The sequence below is a fragment of the Talpa occidentalis genome, unplaced genomic scaffold (assembly GCF_014898055.3).
Source record: "Talpa occidentalis isolate TD23 unplaced genomic scaffold, MPIMG_talOcc4v2.1 talOcc4.13, whole genome shotgun sequence".
Classification (NCBI taxonomy): domain Eukaryota; kingdom Metazoa; phylum Chordata; class Mammalia; order Eulipotyphla; family Talpidae; genus Talpa; species Talpa occidentalis.
In genome coordinates this window covers 20361495-20380721 of record NW_023601322.1, presented here as the reverse complement: position 1 = coordinate 20380721, position 19227 = coordinate 20361495, and the positions used below count along the sequence as shown (strand labels likewise).

The following is a 19227-nucleotide window of genomic DNA, read 5'->3' as shown; positions in this document are numbered from 1 at the left end:
AAGGTAGTAGAGAAGTAAAGGAAGCTAGAGCAGAACTGAAAAACAGTTGACCAAATATACCTTTGTATATCTTTCCCTATTTGTTCCAGGTCCTTGCACAATGTTTTACAGCATCTGACGTCTAATGACCATTCCGGTCAAGAGCAATTTTAGCAAAAAGGCTTTCATTTTGCTTAATAACAACATTTTATTATTGATAACTTTGAAGCTGTAAGTCAAACAGAAAGTGATTTTTTTGTCACCAAAAACATTTTATTTCTGAACATGTCTTTGAGTGAGGTACATCTAGAATCAAAAGCTGACCTGGAAAAGATTATATACATAAATATATATAACTATTTGGCCCAGATTGTTTTCTGAAAGTTATTGAACAGTTTTCTAGATGAGGCAACCAACTGTCTTAGGAAATTTAAGTCACATGATAAAAGATTTTGCTTGCTATATCAGGAACAGCCTGCCTCCTCTTTACTGAAATGGCTTTCTCTCAAATCATTTCATAAGTACATATATACACGTGATTACATATGCCTAGAGCACATATCACACTGCTTGTTCTATCTAAAGCAGGGATTTTACAAACAATAGTCAAGCCATGTTTAAAACACAGGGTATTGTGGAAGTGCCTTAGAAATTTTGACAAGGGGGATGAAGGCTGAACAGTGGGACCTAGCCCTACTTCTGGTAAAAATCAAAGAACGAATGGGCACGACCCATCCATTTTAGATATTGGTGCATTACAGTTCTGGTTATTCCTTTGAAAGTCTGATTTTGCTATTAACAATTGAAGTTTGAAAACTACTGTACTAGATTAAAGATTAAGGTATGATTTGGGTAATCTACACAACAGATGAGCAGCATACAGAGTAGCATCAGCATGTGTAAGGACCATAAACATCATGGATATTTGGAGTCTAAAATGATCACAAATTATTAATCCTGAGAATGGCTAAGGGGGATGATATGGGCAGGCAAGCATACACTTAAGTTAACGCGTCCTATGGTCACTGAATCACAACTGCTCTGGGGGAAACAAGGTTAACCTGCGAAACCTACATACTTCCCTTCAGGCACAGTAAAGCTAGAACTATGTAGATGGTCTTCAGAGAGGAAATATTTTGATGTCCAATACTTCACTTTTCTTAAAACCACTTTCCTACAGAATACGCTGAACCTGCCCTGCTCTGACTTCTTTCCAGGGGTGGGTGAAGGGTACGCTGACACTAAATACCATGTGTTCTCATTTTCTTACAAGAAAATGGCATCTAACTAAGGCCTTTCTTTGCTTTCTGTTTCAAATTGTGGAGAAGTGCCCTCAACTAATTGCTTCTTTTGAATTTGTTCAGTAACTTAAACCTGGACTCATGTCCAGTTCTTTGTAAGGCCAAAAAGAATATTTGACCTCTAAGTGCCAAATATGTTACTCACATTAGCCAAGTAATCAACTAAGAAGAATCCCTGGTATATTTCTTTGGTTAAGCTGCAATCCAGTGGCCCAGAAATGATCCATTTCTAATTCAGACAAGGCTCCAAAGTTTTAGGAGTAACTTAAATCATAGAACAAAAGTTGTTCACGAGTCTTCTTGATATATGTCAGCAATTGTTAATTCCTTGAAAAAATGAAGTGAATGCTTACTTTCATTAAATCTGTGTTCAGTGATTCAACCACAAAAAACACAAGAAATTTACATACAAATGAGATTAATTCAGTTAACACTGACAGGTATATTCTCAGGTACAAAAACAAATGCTTGACTTACATTTATTTTATTTACAAATGTTCTATAAACAAAGATGTCATTTCACCCCCCCTTAAAATATTAAAACTGTCAATTTCCAGAAAAAACATTTACATATAATCTTTCTGCATAAAAGAATATTATGAAAAAAGCATATATAGGATGATCTGAGACCAAAAAAACAACAAAACTTGTTCAGCATGAATGCTTTAGTGATAGACTGAAGAATTAAAAAAAAAAAAATTCACACCCTTACTTAATGTCTTTATGTCTCCAAGAAATGGATATGTGGTGATTTGGAGAGATACTTGCTTTACAATAAAATTTTTCTAAGTCATATAATAGTTTCATTGTGATTATTTATGAATCTTGAAGGATAATATTTATGCTGATTTTAAAAAGTCATCACTATAAAAAGGGCATAGACTTTTTTAGATAGATTTTTCTACCAATGAAAATACGCAGATACTGGTTTGGTCCTATCAGGCCAATTAATAAAATAGCAAGTGCATGAAAAGAACTTTAAACAAAATCACAATCACTATCATCATGTGACTATCTAACAGCTATAAAATTCTCTCTAAAATCAGAGTATAGTTATGAAATCAGAGTATAGTTATTTACTATCTTTACTAGAAATTTGAATTTTTCATAGCTAAGACAACATATCAACAAAACATTTAACCAAGGAATTCAAAATAAAATTATCCAAATTATGTATTTATCATTTTATGTGTTGTAAATACTTTTTAAAAATCCTTTAAATTTTATCTAGAAGGATAATCACTCTTTCCATTATAGTCACAAGAAACTTCAAAACTTTGAAAAAAAATTTATCCCTGAGAACTGAGAGAAAATCTCTAAAAAACAGAGAAGTGACAGTCCTATGCCCTTTAATAATGTTCCCCATAGCATGAACTTTTATTAATAGTCAGCAATCAAATGTATTCCAATCCTGGATAGCTACTACCTCTGATGATCTGATCTTTCTGTAATGATATTTTAATTGCAACATTTAAAAAATCAGATAAATAGGGACTCTTGTTTTATTGTCAGTTTTACATTTTTTTCAAGTGCAAGGATGACCAGTTAAGATGTATATATTCCAATGATGATGGAAGTAATCACTTCTGGTGGCATCTCTTCCTCTGAGTCTCCATTTCCCCTACTGATCTTCACCCAAACAATAAAAGTAATACAATTACAACTGAGTTTACTATTATCAATGGCACTGCAAAGGAAAAAAAAAAACAAGAGTTGGTTACTAAAAGAAATATCAGAAAGAAGTTACTAGCATCTAGGAAGGACGGAGGGAAATATCTAAAAACCTGCCATTGGGACCTCTCTGGTGGCACAAGGGGTTAAGCACCGCACGATGAAGCAATCCACAGCCTCTGCAGCATGAGTTTGATCCCCGGCCATACAGCAACCCACATGATGAAGCAGAGCTCTCCTGTCTTGCCCGCTGGTCCCTCAGCACTGTATTTCAGTTGGTCTGCCTGTTCTGTTCCCTGCTCTGTCTCTGGTGAATCCTCTCACACCGCCCTCCCTCTGCCCCTGGCATCTCTGGCCTGTACCCCAGCTCTTGTTACATGAATAAATAAATCTTAAAAAAAATAAAATAAAAACCTGCCATCATAATCATTTGCAAGTAGCTAAAACAGCGAACATTCACGGCCTCCCTGGTGATGCAAGGGGTTAAGCACCGCACTATGAAGCAATCCGCAGCCTCTGCAGCACGAGTTCAATCCCCGGGCCGCCAGAGAGAAACCCACATGGCGAAGCAGAACTCTCCTGTCTCATCCGCTGCTCCCCTCAGCAGTGTATTTCCGTCGGTCTGCCTGTTCTGTTCCCCACTCTGTCTCTGGTGGATCCTCTCACCCCCTCGCATCTCTGGCCTGTACCCCACCTCATCTCTTGTATACATAAACAAATAAATCTTTAAAAAATAAAACAAAACAGCGAACATTCAAATATGTGCTGGATCAGAAAATTCAAAATTTATTTTAAAGAGGGATTGTGTGACTGGGGATCAAGGTCACAATGGAACATCTACTTCAGTGTGAAACATCAGTGGCTAGTGCTGGTGCAGCTTTGAGAACACAAACACACTGGCAGAAGTAGACCCTCATGACTGCTAGTACCACCTGGCATTAGAAAATACAGTGCAGAGAAGATTCAAAAGTGCCAAAGTAGTTTTATCACTAAATTAAGAACGAAGCTATGTATCATTTCACCCAAAGCCATGATTAAAGCAGCTAATAAAAGAGGGAGACACACAGCCTGTGCACATGGCCTGATTGTAATGGTTTTAAATAAAAAGTGTGAAGTTGTCTAAAATAAAATATTTTTCAATAGAATGGTAGATATGGAACTTTTATTTTTCTCTTGAAAGGCTTCCAAGACTATAAAGTACTTTACAACTTAAAAAGCACATTTTAGAGGTAAGAAGTTCATTGTCTTTCAGCTCTGAGGTTAACATACAGATTATACCACTGAGCTGCATGATTTCATGCAGTTTGATGCATGCATGATTTCATGCAATTGTTTCATGCTCTTTTGCCACATCAGCACTGACTGTAACATGTGGTTTAAAAATAATTTAACAAGGCCACCTTGGTGGTGCAGGAGTTAAATGATTACACCACTGAATTGCATGAACTGGCTTAGAAATAAAAGGCAAACTAAGAAAGAAACCAACACTTTTAAGCAGTAAAGTCATGTTAAAAAGAAAAAAATTGCATTACAAAAACCAATGTGATAGTATTTGTACTCAGAGGTTTTGCTTTTTAAATCAAACCACAAAATTAAAACTTAGTTACACTAATTTTTCTCCTTACCTCTCATCACAGTTCTTACAGATCGAATCAGGTTCATTAGCTGAGACTTAATTCCTGGCTCCTCTCCGAATCCACCAATTCCCTGGTCTGTTCCCCAGCCAACTGCATAATAGAAAGATGATTAGATGTGTTAAAATTTATTATGTGCTTGTCTTGCTCCTTCATTAGTCATATTCTAAAAGATAAGCTTACTTTTTGTTAAAGATACAAAAGTCATTTGACTTAAAAGTTAAAATACTGAGTTATATCTTATGATATATTGATTTTGTTTACTTTCGACAGCATGAACAAATTTCATTTCCACTTTTATTTAAAAAAACTTAGTCTAGGGCCTTCCAGGTGGTGCAGCAGGTTGAGCGCCGTTCTGTGAAGCTGTCTGCAGCCTCTGCAGTGTGGGTTCAATTCCCAGCCAGCCAGAGAGATTCCCACATGGCACACAGACCTCTCCTGCCTTGACCACTGCTCCCCTCAGGTCTGTCCTTCTGCCTGTTCTGCTCCCCCCTCTGTCTCTGGTGAATTCTCTCACCCTCTCGCGCCTCTGACTGTACCTCAGTTCTTGTATAAATAAATAAATCTTAAAAAAAAAAAAAAACAAAAACAAAAAAAACCTTAGTCTAAATTACTCCATGGCATTCCATTCAATGAAGAAGCCTACACTGCCCTGATTAGTCCCCCCAAAGTAATAAAACATTTTTCAGGTCAGAACAGAAAACCAAAGCATAGTGTCAAGTTGATTAATTAATCAGCTCAATCCAGAATTTTAAAAACCCAACATTTGTCTAAAAACATTATAGCTGAAATTCACATCATTTGGGGAAATTTAACATAAGCCCTATCACAGCTGGGCTAGGCCTTCAAAGAATGCTTCATCCTGCCAACAGGGCACACTTTTCCCCTCTTGATCACTCCTTTTCCTTTCTCAATTTTGAGGTGAGGAATTTAGTCCACTACCCCACTTATTCTCTGTAAATGGGTCTTTTACTCTCTGCATCACTTTCTTGACCCACACCTACTAATTCTTTTTCTATTGCCTTACACATTCTCCTAAAGACATCCATGTCCTCATTTCTACAATGTGCTCTTCTCTTGCCCTCATTTCAGGTCCACCTGCCATATCTCACATGACTACTTTTTTTTTTAATCTCATATGACTACAGGCTTTAATTAATTCCTGACATAATAACCCTTAAACCTGAAGACAAAGAACAAGTCTTCATTTATTTTATATATGAAAGAACCAAATATCAGGAAACAATCTCACTTTTTTAAATCAACTTTTATTTGGTTGAAATAAAGTTTAAATAAAGGTTTCATGTTCATTTGCCACATCAACACTGTAACACATGGTTTACAAATAATTTAATAGGGCCTTCTTGGTGGTTAAAGTTCTTAGCGCTATCAAACTGTCGTCAGCCACTGCAGCATGACTTCGATCCCTGGCCAGGGAGCTAACCCACACTGCACAGCAGACCTCTCTTTCTTGCCCATTGTATCCCTCAGTAGTGTATTTCAGTAGATCCATAAGTTCTGCTCCCCTCTCTGTCTCTGGTGAATCCTCTCACTGCCCCCGGCCCCACAACCCTGGCCTACACCCCAGTTCTTGTATGCATAAATAAAAATAAATCTTTAAAACTAATTTAACATTCGAGTTCACAACAGAGCTGATGTGCTTTGATCTTTATTCACCCTTTAAGACTTAGTTCACATTGTACTTAAGAAACAATCTAGGTAAGACCTCCCCTGGTGGTGCAGCTGTTGAGTGCTGGGCTGTGAAGCTGCCCGCAGCAGCCTCTGCAGCGCCATTGGATCCCCGGCCACCAGCAAGGGTCCCACATGGCTGCAGACCTCTCCTGCCATGCCCGCTGCTCCCCTCAGGAGTGTATTTCGTCAGTCTGCCTATTCTGTTCCCTGCTCTGGCTCTGGTGAATTCTCACCCTCCCAGGCTTCTGCCTATACCCAGTGTTTGTATAAATAAAATAAATAAATCTTAAAAAAAAAAAAAAGAAAGAAACAATCTAGGTAAAAGAAGTTACCAGTTGATTGAAGTCCTGTTGAACAATTTACTATATCCTGGAGTGGTGGGCCCTGTCCCGACACCCTGTCCAAACAATTTGGTCCACCCTACTGACCATAAGATGCCATGTTAGACAAAAAGGGTTAGATCTCACAATTTCCAGGAGGAAAAGGCTGAGAGCCCATGTATGTGCAGTTGGAATGTAACTCATCTGTGCATGCCTGAATGTACCCCAACCCAGAGCAAGCTATAAAACTGTTCTCCTTTCTATCTTATGGAGCTACATGTCAATTATCTCCTCCTAAGTCCCTTCGAAGAGTCAGGCTAAATTCTTTCCAGCACCAGTTCCCTCATGGACAAGTCTCTAATAAAACCTTGCCTGCTTCAACTACTAGTGCTTGTTGGTGAATTCTTTCTCTAGAGGGCCTTTGGGTTGGGGCTGGTACCACAGCCTTCTCAGTCCACACTTTTTTGAGTTGTACAACCACCATAGATCGCAGTGGTTACTGTCACAGTCTCTACAACTGTTTCAAGACTTTCCTAAGATGCCTCTGAAATCTCGCTGTGTCAATCTCTTGAGTTTTCTTCCTTAAAGGTCAGACCTTTCCACCTCACAATCATGTGGGGATTCCCACTGCCTGCTGCTCAAGTTGACATTCTAGCCTTATATCCCATCACAGTTCCTCAAATACTCCTATTGCACTTAATTACTAACTGTTGCACATGTTACATGTGGCAGCTTCTGAATGCAGGGCTATCTGATCATCCATTCAATTTTTATCATAAATAACTTCCAAAACTCTTTCATTCTCTTAGGCCTGTTCTAATAAGATGTTTAAATATGTCTTTACACAATTAAAGAAGCAAGTCCCAGAAAAAATACATTTTTCTACACTAAACTACTCTGACAAAACTACAATACGGGGTCTACAATGAAATTAACTGACCAAGTTCTCAGTTAATTCTAGACTCATCTCTATTCTTATGACACTAGGATGAAAAAGAAAATGGAATTTTAGCTAAAGAGAGCAAACCATTTCTTTAGATATTCCACAAATAAATACAAGGTAACAAGCGAAAGACCAGATGTAATTCCAGGGATTACATTTTACTAAAATAGCTTTCCCTCAAACTGCTACTTAGAGAGTCTCAGTTGTTTTTATAAGGAACCTGGCCAAAGTTTTAAGGGCTTTGCTTGTTTAAAGAGAAAGATTTAATTCTGTGGTTTTCTTGTGACTTCAAAAGCTAGAGGGTCTAGCAAGGAACAAATGGTTAAGACCAGCCAAGAGTTGCTGCTATAATTTTAGGAATGAATTTAAATGGCAAAAATTTCTGATTGCAAACACCAAGTTATGTTCTTCTGACTTATAATTTCCTAGGGCTATCATAACAAAGCATCGCTTTGTTGTGGTTTGCCGCAATAGAGATTTATTTTCTCACAACTCAGGAGAGTAGAAATCTCAAATCAAGTTGGTTCCATACGGGACGTTAAGGGATAATATCATCCATCTCTCTTCCTAGCTTCAGGTAGCTACTGGTAATCCTAGGCATTCTTTGACTTTGTGGCTACAATGCTTCCTTTTTTTTTTTTTTTAAAGATTTTTTTATTTATACAAGCACTGAGTACAATCAGAAGCACGGGAGGGTGAGAGAATTCACCAGAGCCAGAGCAGGTAGCAGAACAGGCAGACAGATGGAGGACACTGCTGAGGGGAGCAGCAGGCATGGCAGGAGGGGTCTGCGCGCCATGTGGGACCCTCCCCGGTGGCCGGGGATCGAACCGGGGCTGCAGAGGCTGCGGGCAGCTTCACAGCCCAGCGCTCAACCGCTGCGCCACCAGGGAGGCCCTACAATGCTTCCTCTTGAGTGGGTCTGTGCATCTCCATCTCTCTCCTTATATGGACAACATATTTGAGGTGGGATCTAGAATGCATCCTAATTCAATATAACTTATCTTAACCTGATTGATTACACCTGCAAAGACCCTGTTTTGCAAGAAGGTCACATACACAGGTACCTAGGGCTAAGACTTCAATACATCTTTTGGGTGGGATACAATTCAACCCACAAGATGATCCTTCCTACTTTCCTGTATAAAACAGTGGTAAAGAGATGGATTCTTTGAGTAAGAATGCCTATGTTTGAATCCTAGTCACTTTCTAGTTGTGTGACTTTTGAAAATTTACTCTCTATTATGCTTCAGGTTCCTCAGTACCTATCTCATAGGACTGTTGTGAGTTACACAGGGTAAAATATGTAAAGCACTTGATACAGACTTTGGCTAAGTGTTAGTTATTATTATTATTGTTCTTATACAAACTCAACTGATATTATACCCACCATATCTACAGCCCTGTTAGGAATGGTGCTTCCCATATCCACTCTTTTATCCATCCAATCTGTTCTCCACACTGTAGTCAGAAAGATCTTGCAAATCAAACACAGATCTGGTTACAGATCTGTTTAAGACCTTATTTTCAACTGCCTCAGAGTTTTCACACCAGCTAGCACTCCTAATGCTACCAACTTCTCCCAACCCTTCACACCTACTTACTTAATATTTACTCATTTATCAGGTTTTGGGTTAAACACACCTCCTCCAAGATGTTTTCCCAGATTCATAGGTTAGTGCCATTCTGCACTTGTCTTCCATAATATTCTGCATTACCTGTTATTGTGACTTGTTCAGATTTTATTTAGATTAATTTCCATTAGAAGGGCAAGGCAACTGCTGTAATCTCAGGTTCTATTACATGGGCCTTGCATATAATTTGTGCTCAATAAATCTTGCCTGAGGAATAAATGAAACGAATCAATCTTCCTTATTGGTTTGAGTTTCAGTGATTCACACAGACATAGCTGGCATACTGTGACAAACGAGGCACATCATAAAGTGGCCTGCCTCAATTTTGCCTCACATTGCAAGAAGCCGCCTGCCTAGGGTGGCACAGAGACTGGTGAACTTTGGTGTGCAGGTAGGCATAACTTGTGCCTCTCTATTCTTAGGTTCTAGCACAATTCCTGGCACATCCTGGGCACCTAAAAAGTTGTGCTTTATAGGGCCTCCCTGGTGGCGCAAGAGGTAAAGCAACCGCACTATGAAGCAATCCACGACCTCTGCAGCACGAGTTCGATCCCCGGCCGGCCAGGGAGAAACCCACATGGCATGGCAGACCTCTCCTGTCTGTCTCACCCACTGCTCCCCTCAGCAGTGTATTTCAGTCAGTCTTGCCTGTTCTGTTCCCCACTCTGTCGCTGGTGAATCCTCTCACCCCCGCACCTCTGGCTTGTACCCCTGCTCTTGTATGCATAAATAAATAAACCTTTAAAAAAAAAAAGTTGTGCTGAATAAACTTTTCTCGGAACGTGATGGCTGGATGTAATGAGAACCCCAGACCTTTCCCTCTCCTCTGACCCCCAAAGCCCAGGAAGCCCCCTAACCCTCTCAGTTCATTCTTCCAATTCCCTACGCTCCAAACGAGCCACGCCCCTCCCTTATCAACTGAAAACTCAGACCCGGATTTCTGACTAATAAACGCGACGCAGAGCCATGCCAGACTACTACCCACTAACCTAACTCTGGCAGGCAGGGGCGTCCCGGGCCCCCCGCCCTCGCCCCCCGCCCCCCGGCCGGCGCCGGATGGGCTATCACAACAGCCTTCAGCCGCTGCTGAGTAAAGCCTGGCCCCGTGAGAGAGACTCAGCTCCCTCCCACCTCCCCACCGACGCCACCTCAAGGAAAGGCCCCCAAGGGAGAGCCCGCGGCTGCCCGTCGCCCCCTCCGCCCCCCCCGCCAATCCCCCGACGCGGCGAGGCTCGGGTCCGCGCCCCCGGGCTCCGCCGCCGCCATCTCGGCCCGCCCGGGGCCCGACTCACTGTTCTTGAGGAAGCGTTCTTCGTGGAGCACCGCGATGGCGTTGACGCACAGCAGGGCCGCCTGCAGCAGCGAGTACAGGGTAAAGGCCATAGTTACCGAGCGCCCAAGCCCAGCGGGTCGCGCTCCGGCCGCCGCAGGGGACGTGGCGCCGCCGCCGCCGGCGCGCTCCTACGGAGGCTCGCGAGGCCCAAAACGCCTCAGCGACGCTCCGCCCTGTCTGGCTGCGACACGCCCGCGCCGCGCCGCGAAGGCCGGTCCGCCTGCTGTCTAGACCCGTGTTGGCTCGTGCAGTGTCGCTTGTGGACTTGGAATTCTTGAGATGAGCCTGGTCCAGAGCGAATCGAGGTGCTGTAAGGGTGAAATACACACCGAACTTCGAAGATTTAGGACGAAAACAACGTAAAATCTCCCAATAATTTAAAAAATGTTTTAGTATATTAGGGAAATAAAGGACTAACATTGATTTTTACTGTTGTGTTTTTTTTTTTTTTTCCGGCGTTTTTAGGATTGTGGCTTTGAGTGCATTGAAAATGACGTGTGAAGTTTGCGGTTGAAAGGTCCATGCAGGAGGCCGGAATGCAAAAACCCACCAGGTAGCCCACCTGGGGGCAGGAGTGTGGAAAACCTGCCTGGAGGACTAAGAAAATGAGCCTCCCCTCTCCCCCTACGAGTCTCTTCTCAGACAAAGAACCTCTACCTACCCCACGAAACTCCCCCCGCCCAACAAACTTTTTCCCGCCGTGGGAGCCCAACTTCCCACCTGACCCCTCCTTACCCTATAAAACCCTGCTTCCCCCTAACAACGTGCGCGGCTTCACTGACCCCCACCTTGGGTGCATGAGGTCCGCCCGGGGCGCAATAAACTTTCCCTCCCTTTGAGAAATTTAGCCTGGCTCTCCTTTTCTTTACCGCGCTGAACCTTTCAGCGGTGTCTTTCAACTGCACAGCTCTGGATTCGATCCTCCCAACACATGCATAAGATGTTAATTTTCCTCTTTTACAGACAAAGAAATGGAGGCTTTGTGAAGTAAAAAAAAATTTTTTTTAATAAAATAACAGGTCTTAAAATTACTCAATGAGAAACGTTCTCTCCGCTATCAAATTCTAGCCAGGCTCCTTTAAGCCCTCTTGCTGAGACTCAACCATGACCTATACAAACTGCAGAGTCTCAACACGAATTATTTCATCCACCCCTCTACCCTCACATTCAAGGTTTTAAACTACCACTAACATAGTTTTGAACGGCACAAGGCCCCATTCCTAGCATGTCCCCAACCTTTCTTAAAGTACCTGCCTGAGAAAGCTGGAGGCTGCCAAAAGAACCAACTCTTTGTTTTAGCCCATTCCCTGATCACCTTTCTTAGAGGACTTGCAAATGTGAATCCTTCCTTTCTCCCTTTGAGATGTAGATGCATTTCTTACAATTTAGGAATGTCTTCCAAAAGATCTGAAAGCCGCTCCTTTAAATATAATCATCAGGAAGTGTAGGCCTCTCAGTCTCCAAGGGAAGGTAAAATCCTACCTTTGATCTTGCCAGCTAGCAGACACAGCTGACCTAATCAACATTTACACTGACCCCCCCCTTTGTAATTTTTCACTTCCCCTGACTTTTATTAAACTCCCTCCCATCCACCCACCTTCCTCCTCTCTTCTCCCAATTCTCCCTGTAAATGCCCTCCTTAGAATAGTCACCTCTGTACAAATTGAATTTAAATTCAGTCCACACTTGACCCTCCTCCCTATTGCAATAGTATATTACAGATTAAAATCTGTCTTTGGTACTCTGGCTGGTATCTGGCTTTGTTTATATTTGACAGCAGCAGTTAAGAGGCTGAGTTCCATCATGTTAAATTTTAGATATTGTTTGAGGACAAGTATGTAAAGTATTTACATATTGAACTTCTTAGGGCTCCCTAAGATAGAAAAGAGGACAAGCAGGGCCTCCCTGGCGGCGCAAAGGGTTAAGCACCGCACTATGAAGCAATCCGCAGCCTCTGCAGCAAGTTCAATCCCTGGCCGGCCAGGGAGCAACCCACAAGGCGCAGCAGACCTCTCCTGACTTGCCCGCTGCTCCCCTTAGCAGTGTACTTCAGTCGATCTGCCTGTTGTCTCTGGTGAATCCTCTCACCCCCGCATCTTTGGCCTGTACCCCAGCTCTTGTATGCATAAATAAATTTTAAAAATCTTAAAAAAAAAAAAAAGAAAAAAGAAAAGGGGAAAAGCAGCACATTCAGTCCTAGAACTTTGGAAGCTCTTGTGTTGCTAATACTGGAAGAAATAGAAGAAGGAAGAACAAAATAATTAAACTCCCAAGAAGAAATTAAACTTAATTTCTAGTTAGGGTCTATAGGGATAAAGAGATATATCAATTCCACACACATAAATAAACATTATCTCCAGAATTGGCCCTAAGTGCACATCAGATAGGAATAAACACAGAAGATAAAGAGAAACAACAGTACACTGACAAATCCTCCCATTATTGAGGCCCGTAAAACTCTAGACTCTGGTGACAGAAGGAAAATTGTACCTGTAAGTGGACAGCTACCATGCCAAGATTTCTGTGCTTGACTGGACAGAGGAAGGAAATACCAGAGGGCCTTATGTGTAAGCTTTGGTTGAGCAGTGAACTGTATATATATATTTTTTATTAGATTGCATGCTTACTGAGGACAAGAGGTAAAGGGGGATGACTGGAGAATATGGGGGTGGGTGAAGTGGAGGTGGGCATAAGCCCTCCTACAGATAATTTGTGTCACTAGCCTCTGGGTTGCAACTCACATTGTTAGGGGAAAAAGGCTGTCCCAAAGCTAATTCCATACAGGCTTTGTGGACTCCACCCCCACCCCAGTGTTAGGGGGAAAAGGCTGCCCCAAAGCAAATTCCATACAGGCTTTGTGGACTCCACCCCCACCCCAGGCCAAAGCCAAAGACACTGGGAACTCTACATCCCATCACCACCCAAGGGAAGGTGGCTGGGACCTGAGGGTGGGGTTAAGCAGCCAGGTGGATACAAAAGGCAGACATGTGGGCTTTGGGGCTCTCTCCATTTTGGGGCCCTCGGCCAGCTCGCGGCGTCCGTCTAGCTCTGAGAGTGACTTTGGGTTTCCAGGTCGTCGGATCGAGTAGGACGCATTAAAGACTTTATTTCCCTATTTTCTCCCTGAGTTGTACATTTTCCTTATTTCTTTTTCTCTTGTAAATAAACCTTTTATTAACCCTTTTGCGTGTGTCTGTAGTAGAGTATTCATAAGTCCCTTTAAAGCGCGCGGGTGAGGACCCACAGCCAGGAACCCGTTTAATATCGGGGTTGCTCTATAACAACATGATCCAATTCTTTCATTAGCAAAAGAATCAAATTACTTCATCATAAAATTAGGTGATTCTGATCTCTAAGGTTGCTTCAGCATCACCCCTTCTCCCATCTCTAAACCCAGCAAAAGCAGCTTCAAATATAAGATAATGTACAGCTGCTACTGTTATAGGACAGGGAGAGGGGCAGCCCAAACCAGGGAACCTCCCCCTTTCCTGGGGACCACCCTGTTACACTACTAGCAGATTATCTGATTCATTATTTTTATAATAATCCAGGTTTGTGGTCTAAGCTGACAACAGCAGACCATATCCTTAAAAAGAATTGTTCCTCTTATATCCTTACTTGCAAAAAAAATTCAAACGACTGTAACAGGGTGGTCCCCAGGAAAGGGGGAGTTTCCCTGCCCCACCCAAGGGAGGGTGGAGCTGAGCAGGAAGAGGAGAAGCAGAAGAAGAGACTGAGGAAGGAAGCAGGATGGAGCCAGGAGACCTGGAGGAGGCGCATGGAGCCTAGAGACACGTGAAGAAGCTGCGCTTGTCTTTTGGTCTGGACGGGGTGACACAGATGTGGGTGAGACCCGTGGGGAGGTGACAATGGCAGCTTTTATCTTGATGTTGATTTTGCTCTTTTCCTTCCGGGCTTGTCCGGTTGTTTGTGACTCTTTTCTGTGGGTCCCCACTGGAAGATGCTTTAGACTTGGGGCAGGCTTTGGGGCCTTGCTCTGGGCCGATCTCATATGGATGGAGTTTTACCCACGAGGGGACGGGTAACTTTGGGTGCTTCATTTAGAAACTAGACTCTTTGCCTTACCTGTATTGTTTCCTAGTTTTTATTAAAGTTCCTTCCCATTAAAGTGTCATATGTTTTGTGTTGATGCGGCGGATGGCAGAACCCATTTAGAATAGGCAGGTTTGCGGGGTTTGGGCTGCCCCTCTCCCTGTCCTATAACAGGTTGGCGCCCAACGTGATCTTTTTAATATATTTATCAAACAGTTGTCTCCTTTAAAAAAAAAAAAATCTGTCCTGTGAAAAAAGAACTTGGTAAGAGGCATATTTTGCATTTTAGGATTTTGGGAAAAAATTACTGATTATGGTTTATTTAAAACTAGAACTTGCTTTGTTGGTGCTGAACTTCTGATGTCTATGATACCGGAATTGTCAGGCCTAGTCTCCCAGCCAGGAATGGATTCCAGGCTGCAGGGCAGCGCTGAGCCCCAGCCGCTAGACCCCCCACGGGTTGGTGTCTCACGAAGCCGCAGCAGGAACTTCGCAGACGCTCAGGCAAGCAAGCGAGCAAAGGCAGGTTTGTTTAGAAGAAGAAGAAAGTTTATTGAGGAGAAAAAGAGCAGAAATAAAGTGGGACTCCCAGGCCAGGGAACCAGGCTGGGAGGGGCAAGGAAGCCAAAGTGGAGTCGTATCTCAGGGAATATATACTTTCTTTCCCTGATTATTCTAAAGCTCTACCAGTCTCTTTGTGATTGGTCAGTTCTTGGCTGTCTCACTTAATTTGCTAGTGAGATCTTCACATTCCTTATCTAACAGGTTTGTCTTTCCCCATTTGTTACACCTTTATCTTTATGGCCTAGTCTTCCCGGAGAGCATCTCCACACCTTATCTTTATCACCTGAAGAAAACCAGGACCATCCTGGGATGTTTGTTTTTCCCAGTGGAATTGGTTACATTCCCTTGGTTGTCCTTATCTCTGAAGCCTCCCTTAATTCTTCAGAGGTCCCCTCCTGCACTGTCCCTAAAACTGCCTAATAACCCTAGCTTGCCCTGTGTCTCATCTATATAAAATATTTTCATGCATTCTTGTTAGATATCCTACAGGATACTACAATAGAAGACAAAACTTTTTTCAATTTCAGAGACAAATATCTCTCTTTTGCTTCTTTAAGTCTTGATTTTTTTCTCTTCAGTTTTTTTTCTCTTTAGGATTGATAGATGGCACACTTTAACATCTTAAACCACTTGCTTCAGATTTTCTCTGTAACTGTTAATATGGAGTATTTTCTTTTTAAAAGATTTATTTATTTATTTTTTTATACATACAAGAAGTGGAGTGTAGGCTTGAGATGCAGGGCGGGGTATATGTGTGTATATGAGAGAGGATTCACCAGAGACAGAGTGGGGAGCAGAACAGGTGGAACCACTGAAATACACTGCTGAGGGGAGCTGCAGGTGAGATAGGAAAGGTCTGCTGCACCATGTGGGTTAGCCCCCTGGCTGGGATCAAACTGCTGCAGTAGCTATTGCTGCAGTAGCTGTGGACTGCTTCATGGTGCTGATGAGTAACCCATTGTGCTACCAGGGAGGCCCCTCTATGACTCCACTTTTGCCTCTCCAAAGTTTATTCTTCCCAGAGGAGCCCAAGTGCCTCTTTTAAAGCAAAGTGAGGAAAAGACTTTCTTTGTTGAGAAAGATGGACCATTTGTCTTTTAGAACTTCCCACAACCTGGATTTCATCCCCATGATCCTATTTGACTCAAAGGGTATGCATAACACCCATATCACCTGTAAAAAACTAAAATATTTAGTGATTAAAAAATAGTTACTATTTAAACTGACTAAAACCTTTCACTAACTCAAAGAAAAATATCAGGTATGTGGTAAAGAGAACATTTTTACAAATCAGATCTTAGAATAATTCTTCAGTAAATATGTTGACAGTTCTCTTTCCATTCCTATTTTTGTATCTCAGCATTTCTATTCCTGCATTCATTAAAAAATAGTTCATTGAGATAAGGATTATGCATGTTATTTATTAAAAATTTAGACCTCATCTTAAAGAATGATAAAAATGGATTATTGGTTTGAAGCATTTTTATCCTGCTATATTTTAATACATATATTTATTTTGTTGTCTATGTCTGAGATATGAATCAATGATGACTGAGGCATGTTAGCTTTTAACCCTATTATTTACAATGGCAACCTTGAGTTTAAATGGGTTTATGGCAGTAGAATTCACCGAAATGGGTTCTATTTAGGTAAGCAATGGACAAAAATAGGAAAATCCCACAAGAGCCTCATTCATGTTTATGGATTCATATAAGCTATTCCTGGTATAAGACTCAGATGAAACCATTTGCAAGCTGAAAGCTTGTGCATTATGAAGTGTTTCTGGAAATAGGGCTCTTGGAAGTGGAAAGTTTCCTTACAAAATAAAAATGAGTCACTGTATCTATTTTTAAAGGGGATTAATCCTCAATGGCTACATATAGCTGAGTAGTTTTATTTCCCAAAAAAAAAAAATAAAAAGCCCACCCCACTAAATAAAAGCAGAATAAAAAAACACTCAAATGCATGTCATTCCTTCACTCATTCATTTGTTTTTTTTTACTCTATCAGAATTGGAATTTTAAAATACGCTTTGCATTGTGCAGGAGTTGGGTGATGTATGTAGGAAACTAAGCACAAATAGTCATTGGATATACTTCTGCTTTGATGAAAATTGTCAACTACTAAGAAAAATGAACCACAGAGTACATGGAGCTACAAAGCAGTATATATTAAGTGTTAAAATAAAGGGAAAGTGAGAACAAAAGATAATGTATAACAGCGTTTTCCAAACTGGCTGGTTGTCAAATCACCTGAGAACTTTTAAATATATATGCTTTACTTCTAGTTCAAGATGGTGCATCAAGTACATGTATTTCTCACATATACTCCTTCTTAAGACTCCACTAAATTATAAAAGAATAAAAAAAAGAAAATACCTTTGTAATAGCAAAGATACGGAGGGACATAAGCAATTTCAACAATATCTGGAAGACAAAAAAAAAAAGGAAGTAAGTGTATGGATGGACACTCAGTGGATAAAGCTTCAGTCAGAATAAAACATGAATGGATTGCAGGGGAGGTGAAAGCCACTGTCCTGAAGAATCTCGCAAAAGCTCCTGATTCAGAGCCAGGCATAAAATAGAGAACCCGAAGATTATCTGATGCAGGGCTGAAAACAGGCAGATTGATTGATGATCTGCATGTGAAATATTCAGCTTTCCAGCCCTGAATCCCAAACTGCTTGGACACAGTCTAGTATAGTACACAGCCTGCACTTGCTAAGTTGCCAGTTTCATACTTTTCAGCTGCATACTTTTCAGCTGCATACTTCTAGCAAGGTAATTCTCCCCACACCATTGTATAGATCCACTCAAGTTTACTGTTAACAAACATAAGCAGGTAAGCAGGAGGTAAAGGGAAAACAAGCAATGTGAAAGGAAAGACTAAGATGAATAATCAGTAAAATTGATCTCAGAAGAGAACAGAGATAAATAAAAGTCTAATTAACAGTCTTAAAAGTGATTTGAAAGGCATTTAAACAGGATCCCCCCCAATTTCTATACAAAATCAACTACCAGAGAAAAAGAAATTTTCTTAAAATTAATTTCTTAAAATTCAAAATGTGATAGCCCTTTAAAAGAGTTCATTGGAAGATAAGGTTGAGGAAATAGCCCAGAAAATAGACAAAAAATCGATACAAAAAATGTGAGCAGAAAGAAAGAAAATAGAAAAATGGGAGTTTCATAAGGACAGAAATGTAGGGAGGAAATAATAATAAAAAATAAAAAATTGCAGAGATGAAAAGTGTATGAGTATTCAAACTTAAAGATCCACTGATACTGAGTAGGTTAAATGATTTTTAAAAATCATTACCTGGGCCCATCATCATGAAATTTCAAAAATTATTAAATCTTAAATCTCAAATCCTATTAAAAAGAAGACTCTAAAATTTCAAGGGAGGAAAAATGTTATCTATTAAAGAAATGAGAAAATGATTAGCACTATATATAGAAGATAATGGTGTACTTCTTTCAAGGTCTTGAAGGAAAATAATTTTGGACCTAAAATTCTATAGCTAATCAAACTATTAATAATGAGGGCAAAATAAAGATTTTTAAAAGGAAGGCCTGGAAAGGCAGAGCCAGGGGTAGATTTGAGTTGCTGAAATTTGAGGGTAGGACAGAGTTCTCTGAAGAAGAGAGGAAAGGAGGGCCTTCAGGTGGAAAATGTGTCAGCAAAAGCAAGAAGGTAAGAACTGGAACCAACATAGGGAGACTGCTGAGACAGCCAGTATAGACTGGGTCTAAACTATACATTCTTACCTGAATTATATGATCTTACCTTGAATAACAGGTAAGAACTTGGGATTTATTTTGTAGACAATAGATAGCATAAACAATTTTCAAGATAAAAGTGGTAGCACTAAAATCTTTGACCATATTTATGTTTTTAGTATTAGTTTTCAAGCCTTAGAATATATGAAAATACCATTCCAATTCAGTTTAGTTCTGGAGCATCTACAAGGTTCAATTAGCCTTGGTTTGTTGAGAGCTAAGAATAAAAAGTTCTGTTCCAGAAGATGGAACACCCATCTGTTGTTGCCAATATTTTTTCCTTCCTTGTTACTTAATGCTAAAGAAAGGAAACCTCTTAGGGGTTTT

General features: G+C 40.9%; 1 protein-coding gene across 1 annotated transcript; it reads right to left on the bottom strand.

Annotated features, from left to right (window-relative positions):
- Nucleotides 1-145: 145 nt before the first annotated feature.
- IER3IP1 (immediate early response 3 interacting protein 1) lies at nucleotides 146-10617 on the bottom strand. Its single transcript, XM_037508560.2, has 3 exons — nucleotides 10467-10617; nucleotides 4577-4678; nucleotides 146-2967 (listed from the first exon to the last, which is right to left on the bottom strand). Exons 1-3 carry the CDS (start codon nucleotides 10555-10557, stop codon nucleotides 2912-2914), a joined length of 249 nt encoding a protein of 82 aa, XP_037364457.1. The 5' UTR covers nucleotides 10558-10617; the 3' UTR covers nucleotides 146-2911.
- Nucleotides 10618-19227: the final 8610 nt, after the last annotated feature.

What these genes read in the sequence shown, in the direction of transcription:
- IER3IP1 (XM_037508560.2), bottom strand. Translation starts at nt 10,557, where the DNA reads ATGGCCTTTACCCTGTACTCGCTGCTGCAGGCGGCCCTGCTGTGCGTC. An exon ending in AGAACGCTTCCTCAAGAACA is followed by an intron (nt 4,679 to 10,466) that starts GTGAGTCGGGCC and finishes TCTATTATGCAG; the next exon opens with TTGGCTGGGGAACAGACCAG. An exon ending in TGTAAGAACTGTGATGAGAG is followed by an intron (nt 2,968 to 4,576) that starts GTAAGGAGAAAA and finishes TTTCCTTTGCAG; the next exon opens with TGCCATTGATAATAGTAAAC.